At 39.1% G+C, this 23,291-nt stretch overlaps 1 protein-coding gene across 3 annotated transcripts in view; it reads left to right on the forward strand.

Moving 5' to 3' along the window:
* dnah5 (dynein, axonemal, heavy chain 5) overlaps positions 1 to 23,291 on the forward strand; it is a 105,309-nt gene that overhangs the window by 51,505 nt on the left and 30,513 nt on the right. For all 3 annotated transcript variants that reach the window (XM_058746785.1, XM_058746786.1, XM_058746787.1), the window contains exons 54-60: positions 1,463 to 1,616; positions 5,685 to 5,952; positions 6,894 to 7,125; positions 7,762 to 7,876; positions 10,763 to 10,939; positions 16,418 to 16,621; positions 22,411 to 22,590. In XM_058746785.1, coding sequence (XP_058602768.1) covers positions 1,463 to 1,616; positions 5,685 to 5,952; positions 6,894 to 7,125; positions 7,762 to 7,876; positions 10,763 to 10,939; positions 16,418 to 16,621; positions 22,411 to 22,590 — 1,330 coding nt within the window. The remainder of the gene's footprint in view (positions 1 to 1,462; positions 1,617 to 5,684; positions 5,953 to 6,893; positions 7,126 to 7,761; positions 7,877 to 10,762; positions 10,940 to 16,417; positions 16,622 to 22,410; positions 22,591 to 23,291) is intronic.

Here is a 23,291-nt window from a genome sequence, read left to right on the forward strand (position 1 = left end):
GAAATATCCACTAATCATTAAAGTATGTAAACAAACAAACAAAAAAAAAACAAAACAGGGAGCCATCTCTCAAGTGATTTTTTTTTTATATTGGCTTATTTCTGACTCTGTTTGGAGGGAATCGTTTTCTGATTGTGGAATGGAATATTTTTGCCAGTGGCCTCCTGTAATTCCACAGCACTTTTCTTCGTTTGCGTTTGTAATGATAGTAGCAAGCCTTTGGCAGTTTGACTCATATTTGGAGAGTGTTTTTCATTGCCACTTATATTCGAAAATGATATGAATGAATCTGGTGTTGATCTCAGACTGGATGTGAGAGTCCCCAGAGAAAACAGATGGATTTCACATGGTTGCCTTCAAAACACAAGCTGCTCACAATTCTCAATTCCAGGCAGTCTTTTTTACACCCAATACCATCTTTGTTTAGTACAGTGTTGTAAAAAGGCAACATGTCAGTTTTGTTCACTTTCTCGCTATACACAAAACACTTGCTAAGAAAAAAAAAAAACCTTGCTGGAATTAAAAGGGCATTCTTAAGGGCATTGACAGCATTTTTTTTTTTTTTTTATGTTGCTTTTAAGCCACTTGTCTTTTGTTTTTCCCTCCAAGTTTCTGGGGTCATCCTTACAGGGAAGACACTAGTGATTCTCAGACTGCTGTTTTCTATACATTTATAATACATTTAAATTCATGTTGCATCTACAGCATGATAATTAAATAAATTTTTAGTTTACAGATCAACTTTGTTTAACAGTTTGACAGTAAATTGAGAACATGAATGCTTTATGGCAACATTGTAATACAGGAATTGGAATTGCAGTAATGCATATACTGTGTAATAAAGTAATTGTGATAATAATCATATTAATGCATAAAATACATAATTTCGATTTGTTTCATATGTTCAGAAAAAGAAACACAGCAGGAAGTAGGCCAAGAAGAAAAGTGTGCAATTTAATCTAAAATTGAGCATGAGCTAGGTTTCATTAATGTTAAATGATAAATGATTATGATTTTTATTTATTTTGAGTTCATAAAAGTTTAAATTCATACAAAAAACAAACAAACATAAATGTAATTATAAGAAATTAATATATATATATATATATATATATATATATATATATATATATATAAAAAACTGTATAAATGTTTTATCATATTACTTGTTCACTGTGATTTGAAGTTAATATTTTAATAATTTAACAACACATTTGCATGTTCATGATTATTTTATGTTTGTTTATCGGTCACATGACATGTAAACAGATCAAATATATTTTTAGCAAACATTTGATTTAGTTTTTCTTTTAAAACAATTTATTTTAGTTATTATTATTATTATTATTATTATTATTTAAATTTTTTTTTAAATGAATGAATTAATAGCTTTTTATCAACTCCAGTTTGGGAAACCCTGCCAGAGGAATAAAGACTGCTGTTTTGCATGCTGTGTTTTTAGTTCCTACAACACACTCAACCTGATGGAGGACCTGAAGGGATTGTACAGGACTGCCGGACAACAGGGCAAAGGCATCAGCTTTATTTTCACTGACAACGAGATCAAGGATGAATCCTTTCTGGAGTACATGAACAACGTCCTTTCATCAGGAGAGGTCAGACAACCATTCTGGCATCATGCTTATAGAAGCACCCTCCCCCACAAGCCCCACAGCATCCATTCTGAGCCATTTCATGATGTTTTTAGAACACACACTAAAATAGCCAAGCTACATGTGTTCCAAGGTTACAACGTATGTCCCCCTAATAACTCAACCTTTATTTCACTACAAATAAGTCAGATTTCCTGAGGCGCCATAATGAAAATAAACAAAGGGAGTATGTCACCCTGCCCTCTGACAAATTACAGAGCTCATTCTGTGTGGTAATGACACACAAATAAATGGGATCTGCGAGGCACGAGATGCATTGCTTCATATTAGAGAGACAGATGGGTTTGTCAAAGAGGGAAAAAAATGGCAGCTCTGCGTCCTGGAATGTGACACCTGCCAGAGAGCATTGGCTGCACTCACTTGTTGTGGATTTCATCCATCACGCTGAAACTAACAGAGCAGCATTGAGGAGGTGTTGCATTAACATGACCGCACCTCAGGGGAGAACACTGCACTTCTGCAGAGCTGAAGGTGGAAAGAGGGATAAGTTGAATAGACAAACTGTTTATTTAGAATTACATTTATTGAAAGAGACAGGTCACATGAGTATAATATTCTTGTGACTCTTGTCCTGACTAAGCTTAATCTTAAACTAAAATAATTTCCAGTTCTCACCATTAACAAACCATTAACTATGACTTTTGCCTCAATAAACTCAATTTGCTGCTTATTAATAGTTAGTAAGGTAGTTGTTAAGTTTAGGTATTGGGGGGATTGGGGACGTAGAATATGGTCATGCAGAATATGTGCTTTATAAGTACTAATAAACAGCCGATATGTTAATTATAGACCTGCTAATAAGCAGCTAGTTAATAATGAGAATTGGTCCTTATAATAAAGTGTTACGATAATAATAATAATAATAATAATAATAGATTGTTAAGTTGATTGGGACAGGGGCCCATATTCTGCAATTACCTAAATTTACTTTCTTTTCATCAAAACAATCATTTGTGACCCGTGCTGGCAAAATGAGTTGAAATGCACATGGGCTAATTATGAGCTGCACGCAAAAAAACAAAAAAATGCAGATTTTAGCCGAATTTGAGATTTTCACAAAAATAAGTTCATTAAGCCTTCGTCTAGCGATCCCAATGCTCCGAATAGTAATTAAACATCTAAAATGATCTTTATTTGTACGTTTTCTGAGAGGAGTATCTTTTCTCCTCTCACTTGTCGGGATGACTCTCATCTGAAGCGCCCCCCATAAAAACTCGCAATCTTGATAAATATACACATATACACAGAATTACAGTATTTAAGTAGGCTATTCATGCAAACATAACCTGTTATGTCTTAAGTGAATGTTTGGGGAACTGTTGGAGAAAAACATCTGATGTGTAAAATTATATTAGATCTGTGCATTAGTCTAATTAATGTTAATCTTGATTGAACTGCTTTTGTAGTTTTAAATATCAATTTATTTGTAATGAACACACTAAATACATTTTTACATTTGATTATTTGTCTTACTTGAATTCTTTGGTTTAGATATAAAATGCAAACCGTAATGCAGTATTTGCTTTTTTGATATTTGCTTCTTTTTTTTTTTTGCATCTGTTCTTATTTATAATAACAAAGATAAAATAAAAATTGCTATGTTGTGATAATTAATATAGTAATTATTATTTAACTCAATTTTTATATATATTTTTTATTTTATTTTACTCGATTTTTCTCAAAATTGAGTTTGCCGACTCTGTCGACTTCAAACAGATGTAGCTCAGTCATTTTTCGTTCGATTCCAACAAATTATCATTTTTAAGGTCTTTTAATGGAGAATGTGAAAATATAAATAACTCATTTGCTCATTGTGACTTACTTTGTTAATCACATCTTAACCAACTCCCTGATTGAAGGAAACTTGTAGATTTTTTTTTGTGCTGACATTGTTGTATTGTTATTATGGTAGGGAAAAAAACAATCATGTTAACATAATATTTAATAAACAAAAAACTCATAGGGTATATGTTATGAAATACAAATTCTGTGGAAATCAGCAGAACAATCTGCAGAGATCTGTGTGAAAAGATTTCATGTGGGCCTACAAGAAAGAGGAAGTGAGAGAGTAGGTAGCCATAGGGAAGACAGTCAGAGAATAACTACCAGGAAAAATAAAAAGCTTTACAAATTACTAAATGTGTTTAATTAACACTATGTTCCAATGTGTCTTTCTCACCATTACTGAATAAATAAAGGGGTTTGAGAATAATTGGCTATCATTTAAACTACAGGGTGCACCTCTTGGGGTTTTTTAAGCAGTCATAAAGTCTTAGAAAGGTTTTTGGTCAGCCGGGTTTGGTGAAGGCTGTTATTTCATTAATCATGCTGTTAAGTACATAAAGAGAATTGACTGCACAGGAGAAGAGCACTCGAGGACCTGGGGAGAGATGGCCCTGCTCAAGAATATTAATGAAACGCACAAGCTCTCGGTTATACTGAGGATCTCAGGGTTTAGTTGAGAAACTTATGAGGCGAGACTGATGTGTCGATGTGGAAGACAGAGGCAATAACAAATGGAGTTTAGCGCAAGTTATTATCCAAGATTGTGAAAAGAGAGCAGAACAGCGAGATGAGTCTTTAGAGGACATGACGAGACAGACTCCGGGATTTTTATCTCATGGTAATTTGCTTTTATTAACTAAATCCACTTCACCAGTTTATTACTCTTCAGCAGTGATGCTATAGAGCTACTGCAAAAACCGTTAAAAGTAAAAAAAAGTTCAAAGACAAAATTCTAAAGATGGCTGTGCATTTGTTTCTCTGACACAAAAGGTCTATACAGGCTTGCATTTTGCCATGATATGAAGAGTTCATTTGCAAAAACAGATAACTCAGTTTTTAACCATTCTCAAAAATCATGTTTTTTCATTGTGCATTCTAATTCATCTCAAACTGCAGTTGGGTTATTTTGATTAGGTTAAAAAATAACTAATAAAATATACAGCTAACTAACACAATAAAAACATGATAACAATAAAAAACATGATTTTTGAGTTATCTGTTTTTGCAAATAAACTCTTCATATCTAAACTGTGTCACAATAGGGGGTCTATTACACATAAAACACTTGTTTAAGTGTGATAAACTCAAGTAAATACTTGTCAACGCTTCAAAGATCCCAACTCTAATGTACCCTAAAAGCTTGACAGGGCTTGGAGAGAATTTATTTTTATTCATTTCAATAAATAATTCCCAATGAATATGATCACCTCAAAGGAATTATTCACTAAATAATGAAAAATCTGAGACCCTTTATTCAGCCTCATGTCATTCCAAATCCACAATACATACTTTCTTCTGTGGAGCATAAATGGAGGTGTTTTGAAGAAACTGTTCAGGCTGTTCTTTGCCATGCATTGCTATAAAGTAACCAGGGGCTACCAAGGCAGCATAAAATCATATGACTCATGAGCTGTATTCCAAGTCTCTTGATGCCATATGATAGAAATGTGTGAAAAACAAACCGACTTTGAATGAAATCTCATTAGTTTATTTGAATATGTGTAGTTTTACAAATATTCAGATATAGCGAATCACAATCAGTTGCTATTTTTGTTGACATCAAACAAGAAAATATGCAACATAAAACCTTCACTGTATTTAAAAGAGCACTGTCTGTAGAATGTCGTCTTCTGTGGTCTATGACAGAAAGTCATACAGGGGTGCGTTTCCCAAAAGCATCGTTAGCTAACTATGGTTGTTAGTTCCATTGAACTCTTGGTAGCGACGAAACTTGCAACCATAGTTGTTTTTGGGAAACGCACTCCAGGTTGGGAAAGACATGAGTATGAATAAATGATAACAGACTTTGTATTTTTGGGTGAACTATCCCTTGAGTGATTCAGAGAATGACTAAGAACATTTAAATCTCTTCTCCCCTCCAATGAAGGAATAATTTTATCCCCACGGGTGTGTCATTTTGTCTAGATTGTACATTTGTCGTAAATTGCCAGAGAAATCAGGGCTAGGTTTAATCTAATGAGCTGTGAAATATTCTTTCTGCCACAGGTGTCCAATCTGTTTGCTCGAGATGAGATCGACGAGATTATCAGTGACCTCATTCCAGTCATGAAGCGAGAGTTTCCACGACGACCGCCCACAAATGAAAACCTACATGAGTATTTTATGAGCAGAGTGAGGCAGAACCTTCACGTGGTTCTGTGCTTCTCTCCAGTTGGCGAGAGGTTCCGTAATCGAGCTTTGAAGTTTCCTGCTCTCATTTCAGGGTGCACCATGGACTGGTTTAGCCGCTGGCCCAAAGATGCACTGATCGCAGGTCAGTAATTTGATATGTCAGACCCGTGAAGGATCAGTATAACCCAGGGGGAGCCCGAAAATCTGGTGATTCTCATGCCCTAATATATTAAAAATATATCATGTCTAAAATGTGCAGCACATTTTTTGAGCGAGTGCATTTACTCGAATATGTGTGCTGGATCAAACAAAAACTAGAATGGAGCAGATTGGTTTGATATAGTGGCAATATTATACTGCTGTTTCAAACGGTTTTGGCCCCATTTGACCCCATTTGCTTCATGGGTACACAGAGGCATCCAGAGATTTATAACTGTAAATTCCAAGTTAACTGTATATTAGATCTCCCTTGCAGCAGAGGGGGGGAAAAAAGGGCATTTTATTTACAGGGGGAAAAGTCTGTTCCAAACCATTAGGAGCTTTAAAAAATGGTACTGGTGAAGCATTTACTACAAAATAATGACATTTTTGTGATTTGTATGCTGCTTGTGGAATAAAAAAAAAATTAAATAAAAATTATTCCAGAGCCCCATCATCTACAAACAATGTATAAACCGCCCAAATCCCAGACCAAATTTACCTGTAAAAATCAACACTCAAACCAAGGTCTTATCATGCTAATTGTCTATTCTGAAAATAGTCACCATGATTCATTGTCAGAGTAAATGTGTGTGCCTGTACAATTCAATGGAGAAAACAAGTAATTTAGGGACGACACAAAATGTTCCACAAACAATTTAAATTGATCACATTTAAGAGAACAGTCTGCTCTGTTAGTGCTGGAGGGTTAATGTAGCTGAGAATGAAACAATAATTTAAACATTGAAAGACAATCAAGAAAAGCATCTCAGCAATCAGCCATAGCAAAATGAATGTGATTGTAGCTATTGATAGATAAACAGTTTATATGCATATTGTGCAAAGAAATAATAAAAATATTTTTGTTTGTTTGTTTTTCCTCAGTGTCAGAGCACTTCCTGTCCATATATGACATAGACTGCACTCCTGAGGTCAAGGGGGAAGTGGTTCAGTGCATGGGCTCTTTTCAGGATGGGGTGGCAGAAAAATGTGCAGATTATTTTCAGAGGTACCGACGTTCCACACATGTCACACCCAAATCCTACCTGTCCTTCATCCATGACTACAAGACAATCTACAAAGAAAAACACTCAGAGGTTCAGACTCTCGCCGACAGGTCAGTATAATCAGAGACAGAATTAGAAGAGCTTAAATTATGTATCATGTCCTGACTTTGAGGGGTGAATTCACTAAAGATTCACTAAAGTGTCATGCCACTTTTGTGCATTGCATTTATGCAGCTAAAAAAAAAAAAAACTCATTATAACCAGGTGCTAAACCTCATGTTGAAATAGTGCTGCGCTTTGTATATTTGAATAAAGACATTGTCAATCCTTTTAGCCCAAACATGCCACCTTTCTATGTAAATTAATCTACAGATTCCACTTTATGCAAAAACCTTTATGCATATGTTTGCCTGGTATTATTACTGTAGTATTAGTGACCAAGAAAATGAGATGGTAGATTGGATGCTGAGGTGTAATACAATAAAATCCTCTCAAAGTACGCCAGATTGCAGCAATCCTCCACAACCTACTGCAATATCTGATATTGTGCTGTGCATGGAACTTTGTGGGTGCATTTGTATTGTTACCCAATTTGCATAATTAATTTAGTCCATGCAAATAAACAGCACTATCATTAGCCGCAATTTATTCTTAGTGGATTCCCCCCTGACTTTCTGTAAAAATTAATTTTAGAGTCTGGAACCATGTATCATAGAGTTTCATTTCTAAGTGTATTGTTTCATTAGGATGAACACCGGCCTTCAGAAACTCAAGGAGGCCTCTGAGTCTGTTGCTGCCCTCAGCAAAGAACTGGAGGTGAAGGAGAAAGAACTTCAAATAGCCAATGAGAAGGCTGATATGGTAAATGTGTTAATGATTGTGTACCTCCCAATATAACTTTCTATTCAGTCGGATTGCTTCAAAATGTTACTCATTATTTCTAACCATAGTTGGCTGGTAAAGATCAACAAAACTTTCTCAAAGTCCTGGTCAATTTTAACAAAGGCCCCTCAGGAGTGTGTCCACTTCATTCTGTACACGACTGAGTGCTTGAGTCATCATCCCAAAAATGAAATTTCCAGGCAATATTGAAGTTCTAGGTTTGTTGTACAGGGACGGGAGTACAAAGGCTTATTACTCCAATATCAACATGTTTGTGTCCTGGGGACAAAACGAGGGAAAGGATATTTGTCCTTAAAATAAATAACAGACTACAGGCCTGTAGTCATTTATGACATATTGTGCAGGTCAGCTTGTTCAGATTGACAGAAGTGCATAGCCTCTTCTTCAGGTTAAACTAGATCAGGGATGTGCAGCTCCGCTCCTGGAGGACCACTGTCCATCAGACTTTAGCTCCATCCCTTATCAAACACACTTGAAAAATCCAACCAAAGTCTTTAGGATTGCTTGAAGATTACAAGCAGGTGTGTTTGATTAGGGATGGAAATTAAACTCTGCAGAACAGGTCTAAATTTGCCCATCTTTTGCACTAGCTGATGTGTTTTTTATTCCACAGACTTTTTAAACTGTTCATACTGACATCAATTTTCACATGCCAGGTCGCTGTACTGTTGGTTGCTTGTAGGTGTTCCTACTGTTGGATGTCAGGGTTCCAAAGAGAGGAGGATTCAAGTTGCAGGATAAAATTATATTTATTTGACATGGAGAAACAAGGGCTAGACAGGATCAAGTCCACACAGCCATTAAAGGGAGAGCAGTCTGCACAGGAGGATAGGGATGACGTTTGATGAGGCAGAGGAGCAGCTGGCAATGGTGGCAGGTGAGACAGGGAGAAGGAGAGAGGGAGATGACAGTGGGGGGAACAGCAGCCAGGAAGTTGGGGAAACTGGAGAGAAAAAATTAAATGAATAAAATAAAAAGGGAAAAACTAAACTAAACTGAAACTGAAGGTAAACCACCATGGTGAAAGACTTAAAATAAAAGAAAAACATTTCAAAATATAAATCTGAAAGAGCGATGATAAAGAAAAAGAAATAAAAAAGCAAAAAAATAAAAACTAAACTGGATGTGCAAGCGGGAGCTTTTTATTGATTATTCATGAATGAATAAATGTAAAAACACAATCTAATCCAGTTCAAAAAAAAAAAAAAAAAAGAGTGGTAACAGGTGAGGATGATAATGAATTAATAAGACAGTGTGCATAGACAACCACTGACAGTTAAACACATGGCTAAACACCTAACACTGGATGCCCAGTGGGTTGTGGCCATAGCTTTTGGAAATCTGACCACAAATTAATTGTATTGCTGGTAAAAGTAAGATCTCATTTAATTTTGACAGTAAATCTGTTTGTATTGTAAAAAATATTGTTTTCCCCTTTTCAAGGCCTCTATAGTTTCTGTTAATTTGATGTATTCATTTAGATGAATTCATTAAAAATTCTCAGCAGTCACCCCAGCTTCTGAATCTGAAGGCATTATAGACTTCGCCAAAGCAGGGGGTTTCCAAGCATGTTGAAGTTAAACTCTTTTTAATTTGAAATACTGTTTAAAAACATGGCTGTCATAGCACAAGATGTTGACACACTTTGATTTTATTTTTATCTTTTAACAATCAATGGCCCTAGGTATTTAAGTGTTTCTGACAGTCTTACAGAAATGAATCAGATCTGCGTCACAAATTATTGCAGTAACTTGTCAGAACTGATACAATCACAGATATCTCACCTTGCAAAAACTGCCATTGATGATCTATTAAAGAAGATCTGTGTTGATTGCTGTCCTTCTCTCCAGCTAATATACTAGTAGTCTTTCATTAGACAGGCTCAGAAGATAGTTCTCCATAGTGATTTTCAGTTACTATCTCTTGGTAGAAGATTCAGGTGTCCCCAGGAGAGGACTAAACCAGAAATGTGCGGTTGCCAACACTACAAGCAATATTCAATATGGGTCCAAGGGGATGTGCAATTTGTTAATGATTATTCACAGTGAATTCTTTATGCAGTATATGGATGGGGATATATATATATATATATATATATACAGTATATATGTATTTTGAGATGAACTGTTTGCATTGATTAATGCTGTTGTGATTAATGTGCATGTGCTATCTCTATAGTCGGCAAAAAAACAATAAATAAATAAAAAATCACTTTTTTCTAAATGCATGTTCTAAATCTTATTGTCAACAACTCATCAGTGCATAGGCTTTATTTTTTATTTTTTTTTAATGTTATGTATTTGTAAAGTTTAATTAAAGTGTCATAACTAGACATTCCATTGAAAACAGTGATGTATGCAGGACTTTGTCCAATCAATTAGTCCGCTTAAACCATGGCTCTGCAAGCTTGCATTCATCTACCTCCACTTTTGAGTGTTATACACACAGCTCGAAATCCAATCAACAACCGATACATAGAACCAAGTCCCAACTGTTCAGTTTTCTCTTTTCCGATAGTTTGTTACACTCTGATGTACATCACAATACAGAAGAAAATATCTGTTGCTATTTCTGTTTTCTATTTCATCATGACTGTATGGAATGTTGCATTCTACTACATTCTATTCTCTTCTAAATGAAATTCGTCATGCTGCATAAAGCTTGAAAGTATACTTTCGGTGAAAGAACTGCCTCCCAGTCACAGGCTAACTAAAGATCAATACTGTTCTCTGAAGCATTAGGATGACAAATTAACAGCACTAGACTCAGAATTATAGCATGAAATGCTGCAGGTATTACAACATTGATATTAGTGTTTTCATTTTTTTCTCATTTTTGTTTCAGGTGTTGAAGGAGGTGACTGTGAAGGCTCAGGCTGCTGAAAAGGTCAAAGTCGAAGTTCAGAAAGTCAAAGATAAAGCACAGGCCATAGTGGACAGCATCTCTGCTGACAAGGCCATCGCTAAAGAGAAGTTAGAGGCAGCAAGGCCTGCTCTGGAAGAGGCTGAGGCAGCACTGCAGGTCAGGAACAATATGGAGTGATTACATGGCAGTATTGGAGAGGAGAGAAGGAGAGGAGTGTGATGTTCGTGGGGCATTACGGTGCCTGCAGCTTCCGTGTAATTACATGCTGCCTGTGAGGGTGTAAAAATAGACCGTGTGATGGCAGGGTTGCTGTAGGGGGTCTCGTAGCAAGCAGGGGTCTGACAGCAGCCACCTCTAACCAACCCCACACGCCCACTCAATCACATAACCACCCAAACACATACCCCACCTCTTGCCTCCACCACCTGCCCACTGTGTCCCTCCAATGAATCTGTCCATAATGCATCCCATCATTCCTGGGACCCTTTCTTTTTTTATGTGCACATTTGCATGTGTCTGCTCTAGATGACGCAGATCTACAATTTAGCTACATACTTTTAGCTCATTACTCTAGCTTATACAGTAGCTTATAAATGTAATATGTTAAAATATACTTTACTTATTTGGCATAATATTCTAACCAGATATTTTATAAATTTTGAATAATTTACAGAGACACCCACATATGAGAAACGCTGTCCTACGTTGTTTTCAGTGAGTTTCCCAAAGCTTTTAAAGCCCTAGGTATACTCAAGGTGAAATTGAAGAACTTGTGTGATGTAATTTCAAATAAAATCAGGCCAAGACAAAGTTATGTATTCCATGAGAAAGGAACAAGATGCTGCATCATGGTGTTGGCACTGTGGGAATACCTTTAGTGCAACTGGTGTCTGAAGCACACGCAAATCCAGATTGGCTATGGCAGCCTTATGACTGGGTGCACCGACATACTATAAAAGCTCATCCGCATAAAATGTAATCGGCTTTGAATTGTCTAAAGGAGGATGTGCAAGCATGCCTGAAGTGTTGCAACGCAGTGCAGCATCTTGTTCCCTTGTCAGGAAACCGGGTTATATACATCACCCTGAGATGTTCCCTTTCGAGAGATCTCAACAATTTGTCATGGTGTTGACATTACAGGAACATTAATACCCACTATTCTATACTGAATAAATGCTGCAGTTCAATGCTCCTTAATACTTACCTACACTCTAAAAAATGCTGGGTTAAAAACAACCCAACTTGGGTCATTTGGCAACACAGTGCTGGGTAAATATTGGACAAAACACATGCTGGGTTATTTTGACCCAACTGGCTTGGTTAAATGTTTTTACCCAACATGCTGAGTTACTTTATTTAACTATTTTTTTAAATTATTATGTTGCTGGCCTAAAATGGGCTGGCAATTAAAAATCACACACATAATTTCTACAGGCAACTGAATAATTAAAAGATAAACATTTATTATTAAGCAAGAGCACTCATGGACAAAATATAAGACAAATTGAATTTATTTGGGTGAATAGAGCATAAAAAATAAATAAATAAATAACTAAATAAAAATGTTATAAAAGATTAGGGGTGACTTAGTCAACGATTAGGAGGAGCTTGATTGGACTCCCAATCTCACAGTCAATATTCACAAAGGTGTTATGATCATGCCATTTTGGCTATATGGGGGTGCTCAATGTCTGATTTCACATAGAACTACCACTGTTCTCCCAATAAGATCATATAAAGCCTATTATGATAATGCTGTAAATAAGAATCTGAAAAGAAAGAAGCATTAAATAAATATTTTAACGTGCGTGAATAAATCCAACCACCCCTATAGATTTAAGTTTCACTTTCCATAACCCATGACCGACAGAGGGGCATCTTGGCGGCAGGGATTTAAATCTTTAACACGACACAAATCCAAGACTGGATGTTTTCGATCAGGTAGGGTACAAGTGATTTCAGACACATCAGAAACATTTCAGCCGGTTTATATTCCGTGTATATATTATTTATCTCGTAAGATGCATTTGGTTGAGTTGCGCTGCAATAAGCGCTTCATTATACGGTGATTATCAGCGCGAGCACTACAAACAACAATGCATAATATTAATAACTATGACTGGGACTGTCATATACAGTAGATAACATTATAATGAGAACACTATTATAATAAAATGCTGTTTCTGCAGGTTGTGAGAAGAACGCGTCCATAAAATTAGTTAATTCAGAGACGAGCAGACACGTTCATTTATGCATTCAGGGGATTTTGTGCAGATAGCCTATAAGTCGTAATATTAACGTTATGTTGTATGGATAACAAAGTGAATTCTATATGAGATAAATAAGTTAAATCCCACACTGTAAAACCCAACAAGTAAGGGTAACTCAAACCGTTTGAGTAAACCAATTCCCCTTGGCTGAAACCATGTAAGTTTTAAAACTTGCAGTTAAGTAATTAAGTGATTAATTAAGTGCTAATTGAGCATTAGTGATGAACACCTGCTGTTAACAAACAGAATCACTGAAAAAACAGAAACACAAGGGCCGTTTCTCAAACGGAAGGCTGCATCTTCCGGAGGTTGCATTTGTAGGCAGCATACGTCATCAAGCCTGGTTTATTTCAGTTAACTGAGCATTACATTTGCGAGTCATAAGCATATTACAATAATTTACACTTAACTAAGAATAATGGTCAAATTTATAACTATTAATATTCTAAAATAAGATCTTCTTTATGATGTATGCAGCCTACAAATGCGGCCTCTGAAGGATGCAGCCTTCCGTTTGAGAAACGGCCAAGAACTACTTCAACTGACTTCAGCCACAGCCTTAGATGAAATTAACTGAAATAAAATACATTAAATCTCTCAAAATCTGATTAAACAACCCCACAAACAGCATCACCAGCTCCACTTGACTTTATTTCTGTCAGACATCTACAGAAGATCTTATTGAGAAGTAAGTAAGGTTTAGATGCTGATTTATTGTTTCATTTGAAGTAACCATGCTAGAGATCAGTGTCTGCTTTAGTTGGGCTCTTGACCCTTGACTTCTGTGTTAGTTGTTTTATTTCTGCTTCTTTTTCTTTGGCTGTTGTAACCATGTGTTCCTCGAACATATTTGTTACAACTCAAAAGCCCTGAAGAAATGATCGGTAGTTGGCTGTTATATATTTATAATGACAATCTGTAAATGAACTGATCTCATTGAGAGTGAACATAAACTCATTGTGTGTCTAATCTCTGATTAAATGGATGTTGTATTGATTATAGTAAAAGTGATTCTAAGAGCCACTGCTTCCGTGACAGTCAGTTAATAGAAAGGACTTTCTAAACAGTTTGTGCACAAAAAGTTTTCCTCTATGGTAGCAACTAGAGTCACACAGACATCAAGAATCAGTTTATGAACCTCAACAATGGTGACCATTTAAAAAAAAAAATCATGCTGCAATGCATGCTGGGTACTAGCATAGTATAAAACTCATCCATGGCTCCCAGCATGCATTGCTGCATGATTTTTTTTTATTTAATTTCTTTAATGGTCACCATTGTTGAGGTTCATAAGCTGATTCTTGATGTCTGTGTGACTCTAATTGCTACCATAGAGAAAAACTTTTTGTGGACAAACTGTTTGGAAAGTCCTTTATTAACTGACTGTTACAGAACCAGTGGCTCTTAGAATCGCTTTTACTATAATCAATAACATTCACTTAATCAGAGACTAGACACACAATGAGTCTACGCTCACTCTCAATGAGAGCAGTTCACTTACAGATGATTGTCATTATAAATATATAACAATCAACTACTGATCATTTTTTCTGGGCTTTTGAGTTGTAACAAATATGTTTGATGAACACATGGTTAAAACAACCAGAGAAAAAGAGAGGGGGAAAAAAAAAAACAACTAACACATAAGTCAAGGGTCAAGAGCCCAACTAAAGCAAACACTCATCTCTAACATGGTTACTTCAATTGAAACAATAAAGCAACATCTAAACCTTAGTTAATTCTCAATAAGATCTTCTGTAGATGTCTGACAGAAATAAAGTCAGTCTGGTTATTAATAAGTGGAGCTGGTGATGCTGTTTGTGGGGTTGTTTAATCAGATCTTGAGATTTAATGTATTTTATTTCAGTTGATTTCATCTAAGCATGTGTCTAAAGTCAGTTGTTGTTCTTGTGTTTCTCTTTCTGTCAGTGATTCTGTTTGTTAACAGCAGGTGTTCATCACTAATGCTCAATCAGCACTTAATTAATCACTTAATTACTTAACTGCAATGTATATCTTATTTTAGTGAACTCAACTGAAATAAGTTCAGAGCACTCATAATTGTTAGTTTAAAAAACTAATGTTTTAAGGCAATCAGTTGCCTCAAACGGTTTGAGTTAACCTAACTTGTCAGGTTTTTAAGGCAATCGGTTTACTCAAACGGTTTGAGTTACCCTAACTTGTTGGGTTTTACAGTGCAATGATAATAAACCTGCTATCAAATGCTTCATTCTACTGGTCAGTGCGCGCATCCCAAAACAGAAATGCAGAAGATTAATAACTACTGTCATTTACATAACGTTATAATGAGAGCAGTATTGTTTCGCTTACGTTTAATGTTAACTGTCTTTTAATCAAAACATAAAGCATTATCTGCGAGGCGTCCGTTACACCTTTTCCCTGTGTGTTAACGTCAATAATTATGACTGTGGAATGTAATGTATTTTGGCCCCACCCCCAAACATATGATTCGACTATCAGTCGACTGTCGGCAAGATTCGAATATTCGAATTTAGTCGAGGACACCCCTACAAAAGATAGTTTAGTTCAAATAAACACTGTTCCTTTGAACGTTCTATTCATCAAATAATCCTGAAAAAAATGTATCACAGTTTCCCTGAGGACACCACACACTATAGGAGCAAAATGGTGGTCAAAATGTTTGTGGTCAAAATCTTTTAGTGTGTACCCAGCATTAATAAGCCATCATGTCATTGTGTCCATTATCAGATGTAACCGTGCAATATTAACCACTTACCCCTTAATATTAAACAAGGCATGTCATCATTGTTTTCCATAAAGTGGAACAAATGCATCTGTTAAAATGTGTATAAAACACATAAAAATGTGTTTTAGTGTTTTCGTGACACTTGAGATAACTTTCTGGTGTTTCTCCTCAATGCCTTTCGCTTCTGTCTTTTCACATCTGTCATCTCTGTTTTCCCATTCTTATTTCTCCTTTTTAGTGTTTTATCACACCTCTATTTATGACGTCCCTTTTATCTACTCCCACTGACGCTCTCCTTTACCCTATATATTACCATATATACCCCATCCTCGGCTATTAACATCATAGCATACCCTAGAACACCTTGCTGCACTATCCCACTCCTTTCCACTGGTTTTCAGGTTTATACATCTTTCTACTTTATTCAGATGAGATAAGATAAATCCATCATGTATTACTCATTAAGCTTACATTATGTGAGCTAAACTTTGTCAACCGTGAGCCATAACAGCTGCCACTCGGATGAATAAGTTATTCACAGAGTAACTTGTTGGTATGTCAGAATGTTAACAAGATGTCTAATTCACTGTCACTCTGTTTCTTTCTGTATTTCTCTCCCTATTTATCTGTAAACAGACCATAAAGCCATCAGATATTGCTACGGTGCGAACACTGGGCAGACCGCCCCACCTCATCATGCGTATTATGGACTGTGTGTTATTGCTCTTCCAGAGGAGAGTGAACACGGTGAAAATTGATCCTGAGAAAAACTGCAGCATGCCCTCCTGGCAAGAGTCACTCAAACTCATGACTGCTGGCAACTTCCTGGGCAGTCTACAGGTACAAGCCTTAATATCAGATAACTAGACCATTCTTTGCATTTTTCCCTTGTCGTATATAGTAAAGGTTTCTTACACCAAAACAGTGATTCTTTAGTTTACATAACTAATTTTATAAATAACTAATTCTCTGTCACCCACACAATTAAACAGGCCCTTTTCTCTGTTCTGAATTCTATTTAACGTCCTCTTAACATGTGAAAAAGTAATAGTGATTTGCTGTGCAGTTTAAAATATAGCATTAACTGCTTCTTTCTTCAGTGTCAGCCCATTGCAAAACTTAAAAAAAAAAAAACACTGTGACACCTGTGTTGTTGAAACAGTAACCATGTATTTTAGTGTTCAAGATTAATCAAATCAATAGTGTTTTGTTTATTACCCCACTGTGACTGAATAGACGAATCTGAACATTGTGTTGCTGATATGCATAGGCGTGTATTTTTTGTTAATTAGTGGTGTGCAATTAAAATATAGTTGTAACCTCTAGGAGTTATTTTAGCTGTATTACCAGCAGTACCATTAGTAGCACCAATATTGATACCATTATTGCATTATTGAAAACGTCTCGGGTTACTTGACTGTAACACTGTTCCCTGAAAAAGCGGGAACAAGATGCTGAAAGCGCTATGGGAACATTCTTTGTTCGACCGGTTGTTGAAGCACGTGTGTCAAACACGCCAAACTTGGCTTAAATAACCTCGGTTAGGTGACGTCACTCGATTACGAACACCTGTAGGTTATAAATAGATGTGACGTAGAAACATCCTCAGGTCAAACTTTTGCCTGAAAGGATGTCCAGTCATGCTTACAGTGCGGCATTGAGGCGCAGCATCTCGTTCCTGCTTTTTCAGGGAACAGGGTTACAGTCAAGTAACCCGAGACGTTCCCTTATCAAAAGCTACTCTCGATGCTGCGCTGAAAGCGCTATGGGAACAAGAATACCAACGCGGCCACACTGGAAGTATCTGGACCCCCAACGTTGTGTAGTGTGTGCGCACAAACATTTAAGGGGTCTTAGACATGCCTTTGGGATGTCGACTCAAGGACGTGTGAGCCCAGAGTAACATGAACATCCAAACTATAGAATCTAACAAATGTGTGCAGAGAGGACCAACCTGCCGCATCACAAACTTGCTGCAAGGGGACACCTCTTGCCAAAGCCATTGAAGATGTAATCCCCCTGGTTGAATGGGCCCTTACACCTAGAGGCGAAGCTTGACCACGCACCTCATAGGCTAGGGCAATAGCATCCCTCACCCAATGTGACATAATCTGTCGAGTGGCAGCCGCTCCCCAGTTGGCGCCTCCAAAACATACAAAAAGCTGCTCCGACTTACGCCACTGGCTAGTGCGGTGGACGTAAACCTGGAGAGCACGTACTGGACACAGTAAGTGAAGTTTCTCCTGCTCCGGTGTCGTGAACGGCGGAGGGCAGAAGGCTTCGAGAACGACCGGATTTATGGTGGAGAATGGAACCTTCGGAAGATAACTAGGGTGAGGATGCAAAATAGCTTTTACCAGCCCAGGGGAAAAATCTAGGCAGGATGGCGAGACTGACAGAGCCTGCAAATCCCCAATTCTCTGCAGAGAAGTAATAGCTGTTAGAAAAACCATCTTTAGGGTCAGAAACCTGACAGGCGCTGACTCCAGTGGTTCGAAAGGGGTGTCCACTAAACCCTCAAGCACTATAGCTAGGTCCCATGAAGGAACTGTTGCTCTAGTGGGCAGCCTCAACCGCTTGGCTCCTCGAATGAAGCGGGCAACTAGAGGGTGTTTCCCCACCGAAACCCCATCAATCAGAGCATGGCAAGCCAAGATGGCGGCCACGTAAGTTCTGAGAGTATTAGAACATATGCCTGAGGACAGTTTCTCTTGAAGAATCTCCTGTACTGAAACAATCTGGCAGTGAACTGGATCTGCATGGTGTGTCATACACCAACTTTCGAAAACGCGCCATTTACTGGCATAAGTTCTTCTAGTGGAGGGAGCCCTAGCGCTCAGAATAGTCTCTATTACATTAGGTGGAAGGCCAGCATCTCTCAGTTGGTCCCCCTCAGGGGCCAGACGTGAAGGTTCCAGAGCTCGGGCCGGGGATGAAATATTGTCCCCTGTGCCTGAGAGAGAAGGTCCCTCCTCAACGGAATCGCCCACAGCGAGCCGTCGAGGAGAGATAATAGATCCAAGAACCATATTCTGGTTGGCCAACGAGGCGCTATCAGTAAGAGGCTAGACCCCTGTTGACGGACCTTGGCCAGGACTCCCGGGAGCAGAGCAAATGCATAAAGACGCAGTCTGGGCCACACATGGGCCATCGCGTCCAGACCCAGGGGAGCTGGATGAGTCAGAGAGAAGTAGAGGGGACATTGTGCTGTCTCCTGTGAAGCAGAGGTCCTCTGCTTCGTAAAATCTTTCCCAGATTTGACTGACTACTTCGGGGTGGAGTTTCCATTCCTTGAGTATCACAGCTTGTCTGGACAGCAAGTCTGCTCCCACATTCATATGCCCGGGGATGTAAATCGCCCTGAGGGACAGGAACTTGTCCTGTGCCCAAAGCAGAACCTGGTGCGCTAGCCTGTTCAGGCGGCGCGAACGCAGTCCACCCTGGTGATTTATGTAAGAGACTACCGCTGTGTTGTCCACCCGCACTAGGACATGGTAGCCTCTCAACTGCTGGAGGAAGTATTTCAGGGCCCGAAATAGAGCCATCATTTCGAGGCAATTGATGTGCCAATCGAGAAGATGGCCTCTCCAGATCCCTTGGGCTGGACGGCCATCTAAGACCGCTCCCCAACATGTGAGGGATGCGTCTGTCGTTAGCATCTTGCGACGACAACACAGACCCAAAGTCAGAAACCGGGGTCTGAACCACATAGATAGGGTACGAAGCCCCCGGCGTGTAACCCCTATTTGCCTCTGGGGATTGGCCCTTGGATGAAATCCCCTGGCTCTGAACCACAACTGAAACGATCTCATGTGCAGGAGGCCCAAAGGTATCACCGTGGATGCAGCTGCCATGAGACCTAGAACTCTCTGAAAGTGATGAACCATGACTTTCTGGCCTAGCTTGATGTTCTTTAGGGTGTTTAGAATGGATTTGACTCGTGCAGGAGACAGCTGTGCCCGCATCGTGATCGAATCCCATACGACCCCCAAATACGTTGTCCTCTGAGCAGGAGAGAGAACGCTTTTCTTGGCGTTGAGTCTCAACCCCAGAGATTTGAGATGAGCTAGGACGATATCCTGATGTCGAAGCACTAGCTCCTGAGACTGAGCCAGAATCAGTCAGTCGTCTATCTAGTTTAAAATGCGGATGCCCTGGAGTTGTAGAGGAGCCAGAGCTGCATCCATGCATTTGGTGTATGTGCGGGGTGACAAGGCTAGGTCGAATGGAAGAACCCGATACTGGTAGGCTTCGCCCCCGAAAGCGAACCTCAGGAACTTCCTGTGTTGTGGCAATATTTCTATATGAAAATAAGTGTCCTATAGATCGATTGTCACAAACCAATCCTCCGATTGGATGTGAGAAACAATCATCTTGATTGTCAGCATTTTGAACTTGTATGTTCTGAGGTAGCGGTTCAACCCGCGAAGATCTAAAATCGGACGCAACCCCCCATCTTTCTTGGGAACAAGAAAATACTGGCTGTAATAGTCTGACTGTCTGTCTGGCAGGGGAACATGTTCTATGGCCCCTTTGTCCAGCAGAGTTTGCAACTCCTGTGTCAACAAATGCGCTCGTTCCGGTTTCACGGAAGTGGAAACCACGCCGTTGAAATGCGGAGGACGATACGCAAACTGAATCCTGTAGCCTTTCTCTATAGTCCTTTCTACCCACGGAGAGATATTTGGCAGTACCTTCCACGCTGCCAGCTTCTCTGAAAGGGGCACTAGTTTTGACACTTCGCTTTGATGGGGGGATGTTAGATGTCTGGTATCCTGAAATGTGGCAGGAGGAAACCGAACACCTAACATTTCGCTGGAGACCGCTGATCCCCGAAACACCAGTGGCGGTGGAGATTGTACAGCGGCCCCCTGAGGGTGCCAGAAAGGAGCCTCTACTCTCTGTTGGAATTTCACGCGCCCCTCCCCGGGGGGACACACCCCCACGGTCCTGGGCGCACCAGCCTCAGGACTACTTCTTAGCGGAGATGATGCTCCGCAGGTCCGGTCTCTTCGAGGCGGACTGTGACTCTCTTTTTGTGCTTCACGCCTCAAAGGAACTGGACCCGGTCCCGTTCTCTTGAGCACAGCGGGGAAGAAACCTCACAAACGCCTCCTCATAGCGTTTTGCCTCCCGAAACCTAGTGGCGACGGTGTTAACTGCGTCGTCAAATAGGCCGGAAGGCGAGATGGGGGCATCAAGGGGGAAAGCGCGGTCTTTGTCCTTGATGCCCGTGAGGTTGAGCCACAGGAGAGACAAATCCACGCCCGGCGAAGTTCTAAAAATGCCTCCTCGTCAATTGACCCGCCTGTGCTCAAATCTTTCAGCAGGTCACCCTTTTACGCTTGCAAAACCGCCATAGTGTGCAAAGCAGCACCAGCCTGACCCGCTGCTTGAAAGGCCTTCCCCACCAGTGAAGATGTTACTCTGCATGGCTTGGTGGGGAGAGTTGCTTTTTTTAATGATGATGAGCTCCCAAGAGAGAGATAGCCCGCGAGCATCTCTTCAATCTGGGGCATCATCATATAGCCCCGTGCCTTTGCATCAACGATAGTCGAGTAGATCGACGTCGATGGCACAAAAACACGGGACGAATACGGTTTGTTCCATGAACGAGTTACCTCGTCAAGGAGGTCACCGAAAAAGGGGAGAGACCGTCGCTGAGGCCCCTCCCCCCGACCACCCGACAGATATCTGTCGTCTAGCTTTGAGCGTTTGGGGGTCTCTTGCTCCTGCGGCCAGTCTAGATGTAATCGATCGACTGCCCGAGTAATCACCTCGAGTAACTCCTCATAAGCATTCTCATCACGAGAGGAGCGCTCTGAGGTGGCACTTTCCACCTCCCCAGAAGCAAGAGATGAAGTCTCCTCGGCCCGTTCAGAAGAAGCGCCGAAGCGCGCTTGAGAAACGGAGGCAAGGGCTTCATGATCCGGCGAGAGCGCGAGAGAAAGGGGCAGGTCCGTCTTCTAAAGAAGGTGAGCCGCTCGCGAAGCACTTTGATCGAGAGGAGATCGCAGTGCTCGCACTCGCCCTCGAGCCTGAGGATCGCGTGCTCTTTCCCCAAACACTCAAAGCAGAAAGCATGGAGATCATCGTCAGGTTATTTAAGCCAAGTTTGGCGTGTTTGACACACGTGCTTCAACAACCGGTCGAACAAAGAATGTTCCCATAGCGCTTTCAGCGCAGCATCGAGAGTTTGATAAGGGAACAGGATCCCCCATGCCTATTAACTGGATAGATAGATAGATAGATAGATAGATAGATAGGTAGATAGGTAGATTGATTGATCCTTATTGATTTTTGGCATTGCACTTAATTTCCAAAGCCAACAGATGGTTTGAAAGTAATTAGATTTTTAGTGGACAGAAAAGCCCTTGGACAAAACTCAGTTAAAATATTGGCACAAACAAGTTCAGCTCTGACAGGTAATCAATACAGCATCTTACACACATAAATCATAGCAATATATTTTGTCGAACATATTTTAAAAATGGTCTGTTTACAGACTTTACAGAAGGCTGAGCTACAAATATCAAATAATATTGCCATTTTCAAGAGCATAGTTTCAAATATGTTCCATATACTGTACACCAATATTGTTTTACTCCATCTTTTGTTTTGTCCTCCAGCAATTCCCTAAAGACACCATCAACGAGGAGGTGGTGGAACTCCTCTCTCCATACTTTGACATGGCAGACTATAACATAGAAACAGCCAAGAGGGTGTGCGGCAATGTTGCAGGCCTTTGCTCCTGGACCAAAGCAATGGCTGCCTTCTTCTCTATCAATAAAGAAGTGCTTCCTTTGAAGGTCAGATCACTTGATTGTTTTTACATGATGCAACCTTGTCAAGTTATTAGGATTTCTGGTAACTCTTTACAATAAGGTTCAAGGTTCACATTGAACTAAGAATGAACAATACTTCTGCAGCACTTAGTTAAAGTTAATTTTAGCATTTACTAATGCATTATTAAAATCACAAGTTGTGTTTTGTTGACAGTAGTTAATGCACTGTTAACTAACATGGATAAACAATGAACAACTGTATTTTCATTAACTAACATGAACAATGCATTTATTATACTATTTATTAATGTTAGTTAATACGTTAGTTAATAATGTTAGTTAACTAATGTTAACAAATGACACCTTAGTGTAAAGTGTTACCGGATTTCTTTTCTAACAGGCCCTAATTTAAACTGTCAAAAACTGTTAAACTGTCAAATCTATTAGTCTATGAATTGCTATTAATATTTGATTATTCTTTACATTTGGGTATGATTATTTTAGCATGTTTTGATGTATTAGTTTACTTTTAAACAGTTGCCTGATGCCTCAGATGCATGCTTTTCAAATACAACTTCCACAAAAAATCCCAATTGTAGTTGTTTTTAGTTCATATTTGTTAGCTTCAATAGTATACTACTAGTACAAGTTAACATTTAGCAGATACATGCATGTAAAAATTGCTTCTTTTTTTCCCTTTCCCTTTGATGCCTCTTGTATTAAGG

The sequence above is a fragment of the Onychostoma macrolepis genome, chromosome 16 (assembly GCF_012432095.1).
Source record: "Onychostoma macrolepis isolate SWU-2019 chromosome 16, ASM1243209v1, whole genome shotgun sequence".
Classification (NCBI taxonomy): domain Eukaryota; kingdom Metazoa; phylum Chordata; class Actinopteri; order Cypriniformes; family Cyprinidae; genus Onychostoma; species Onychostoma macrolepis.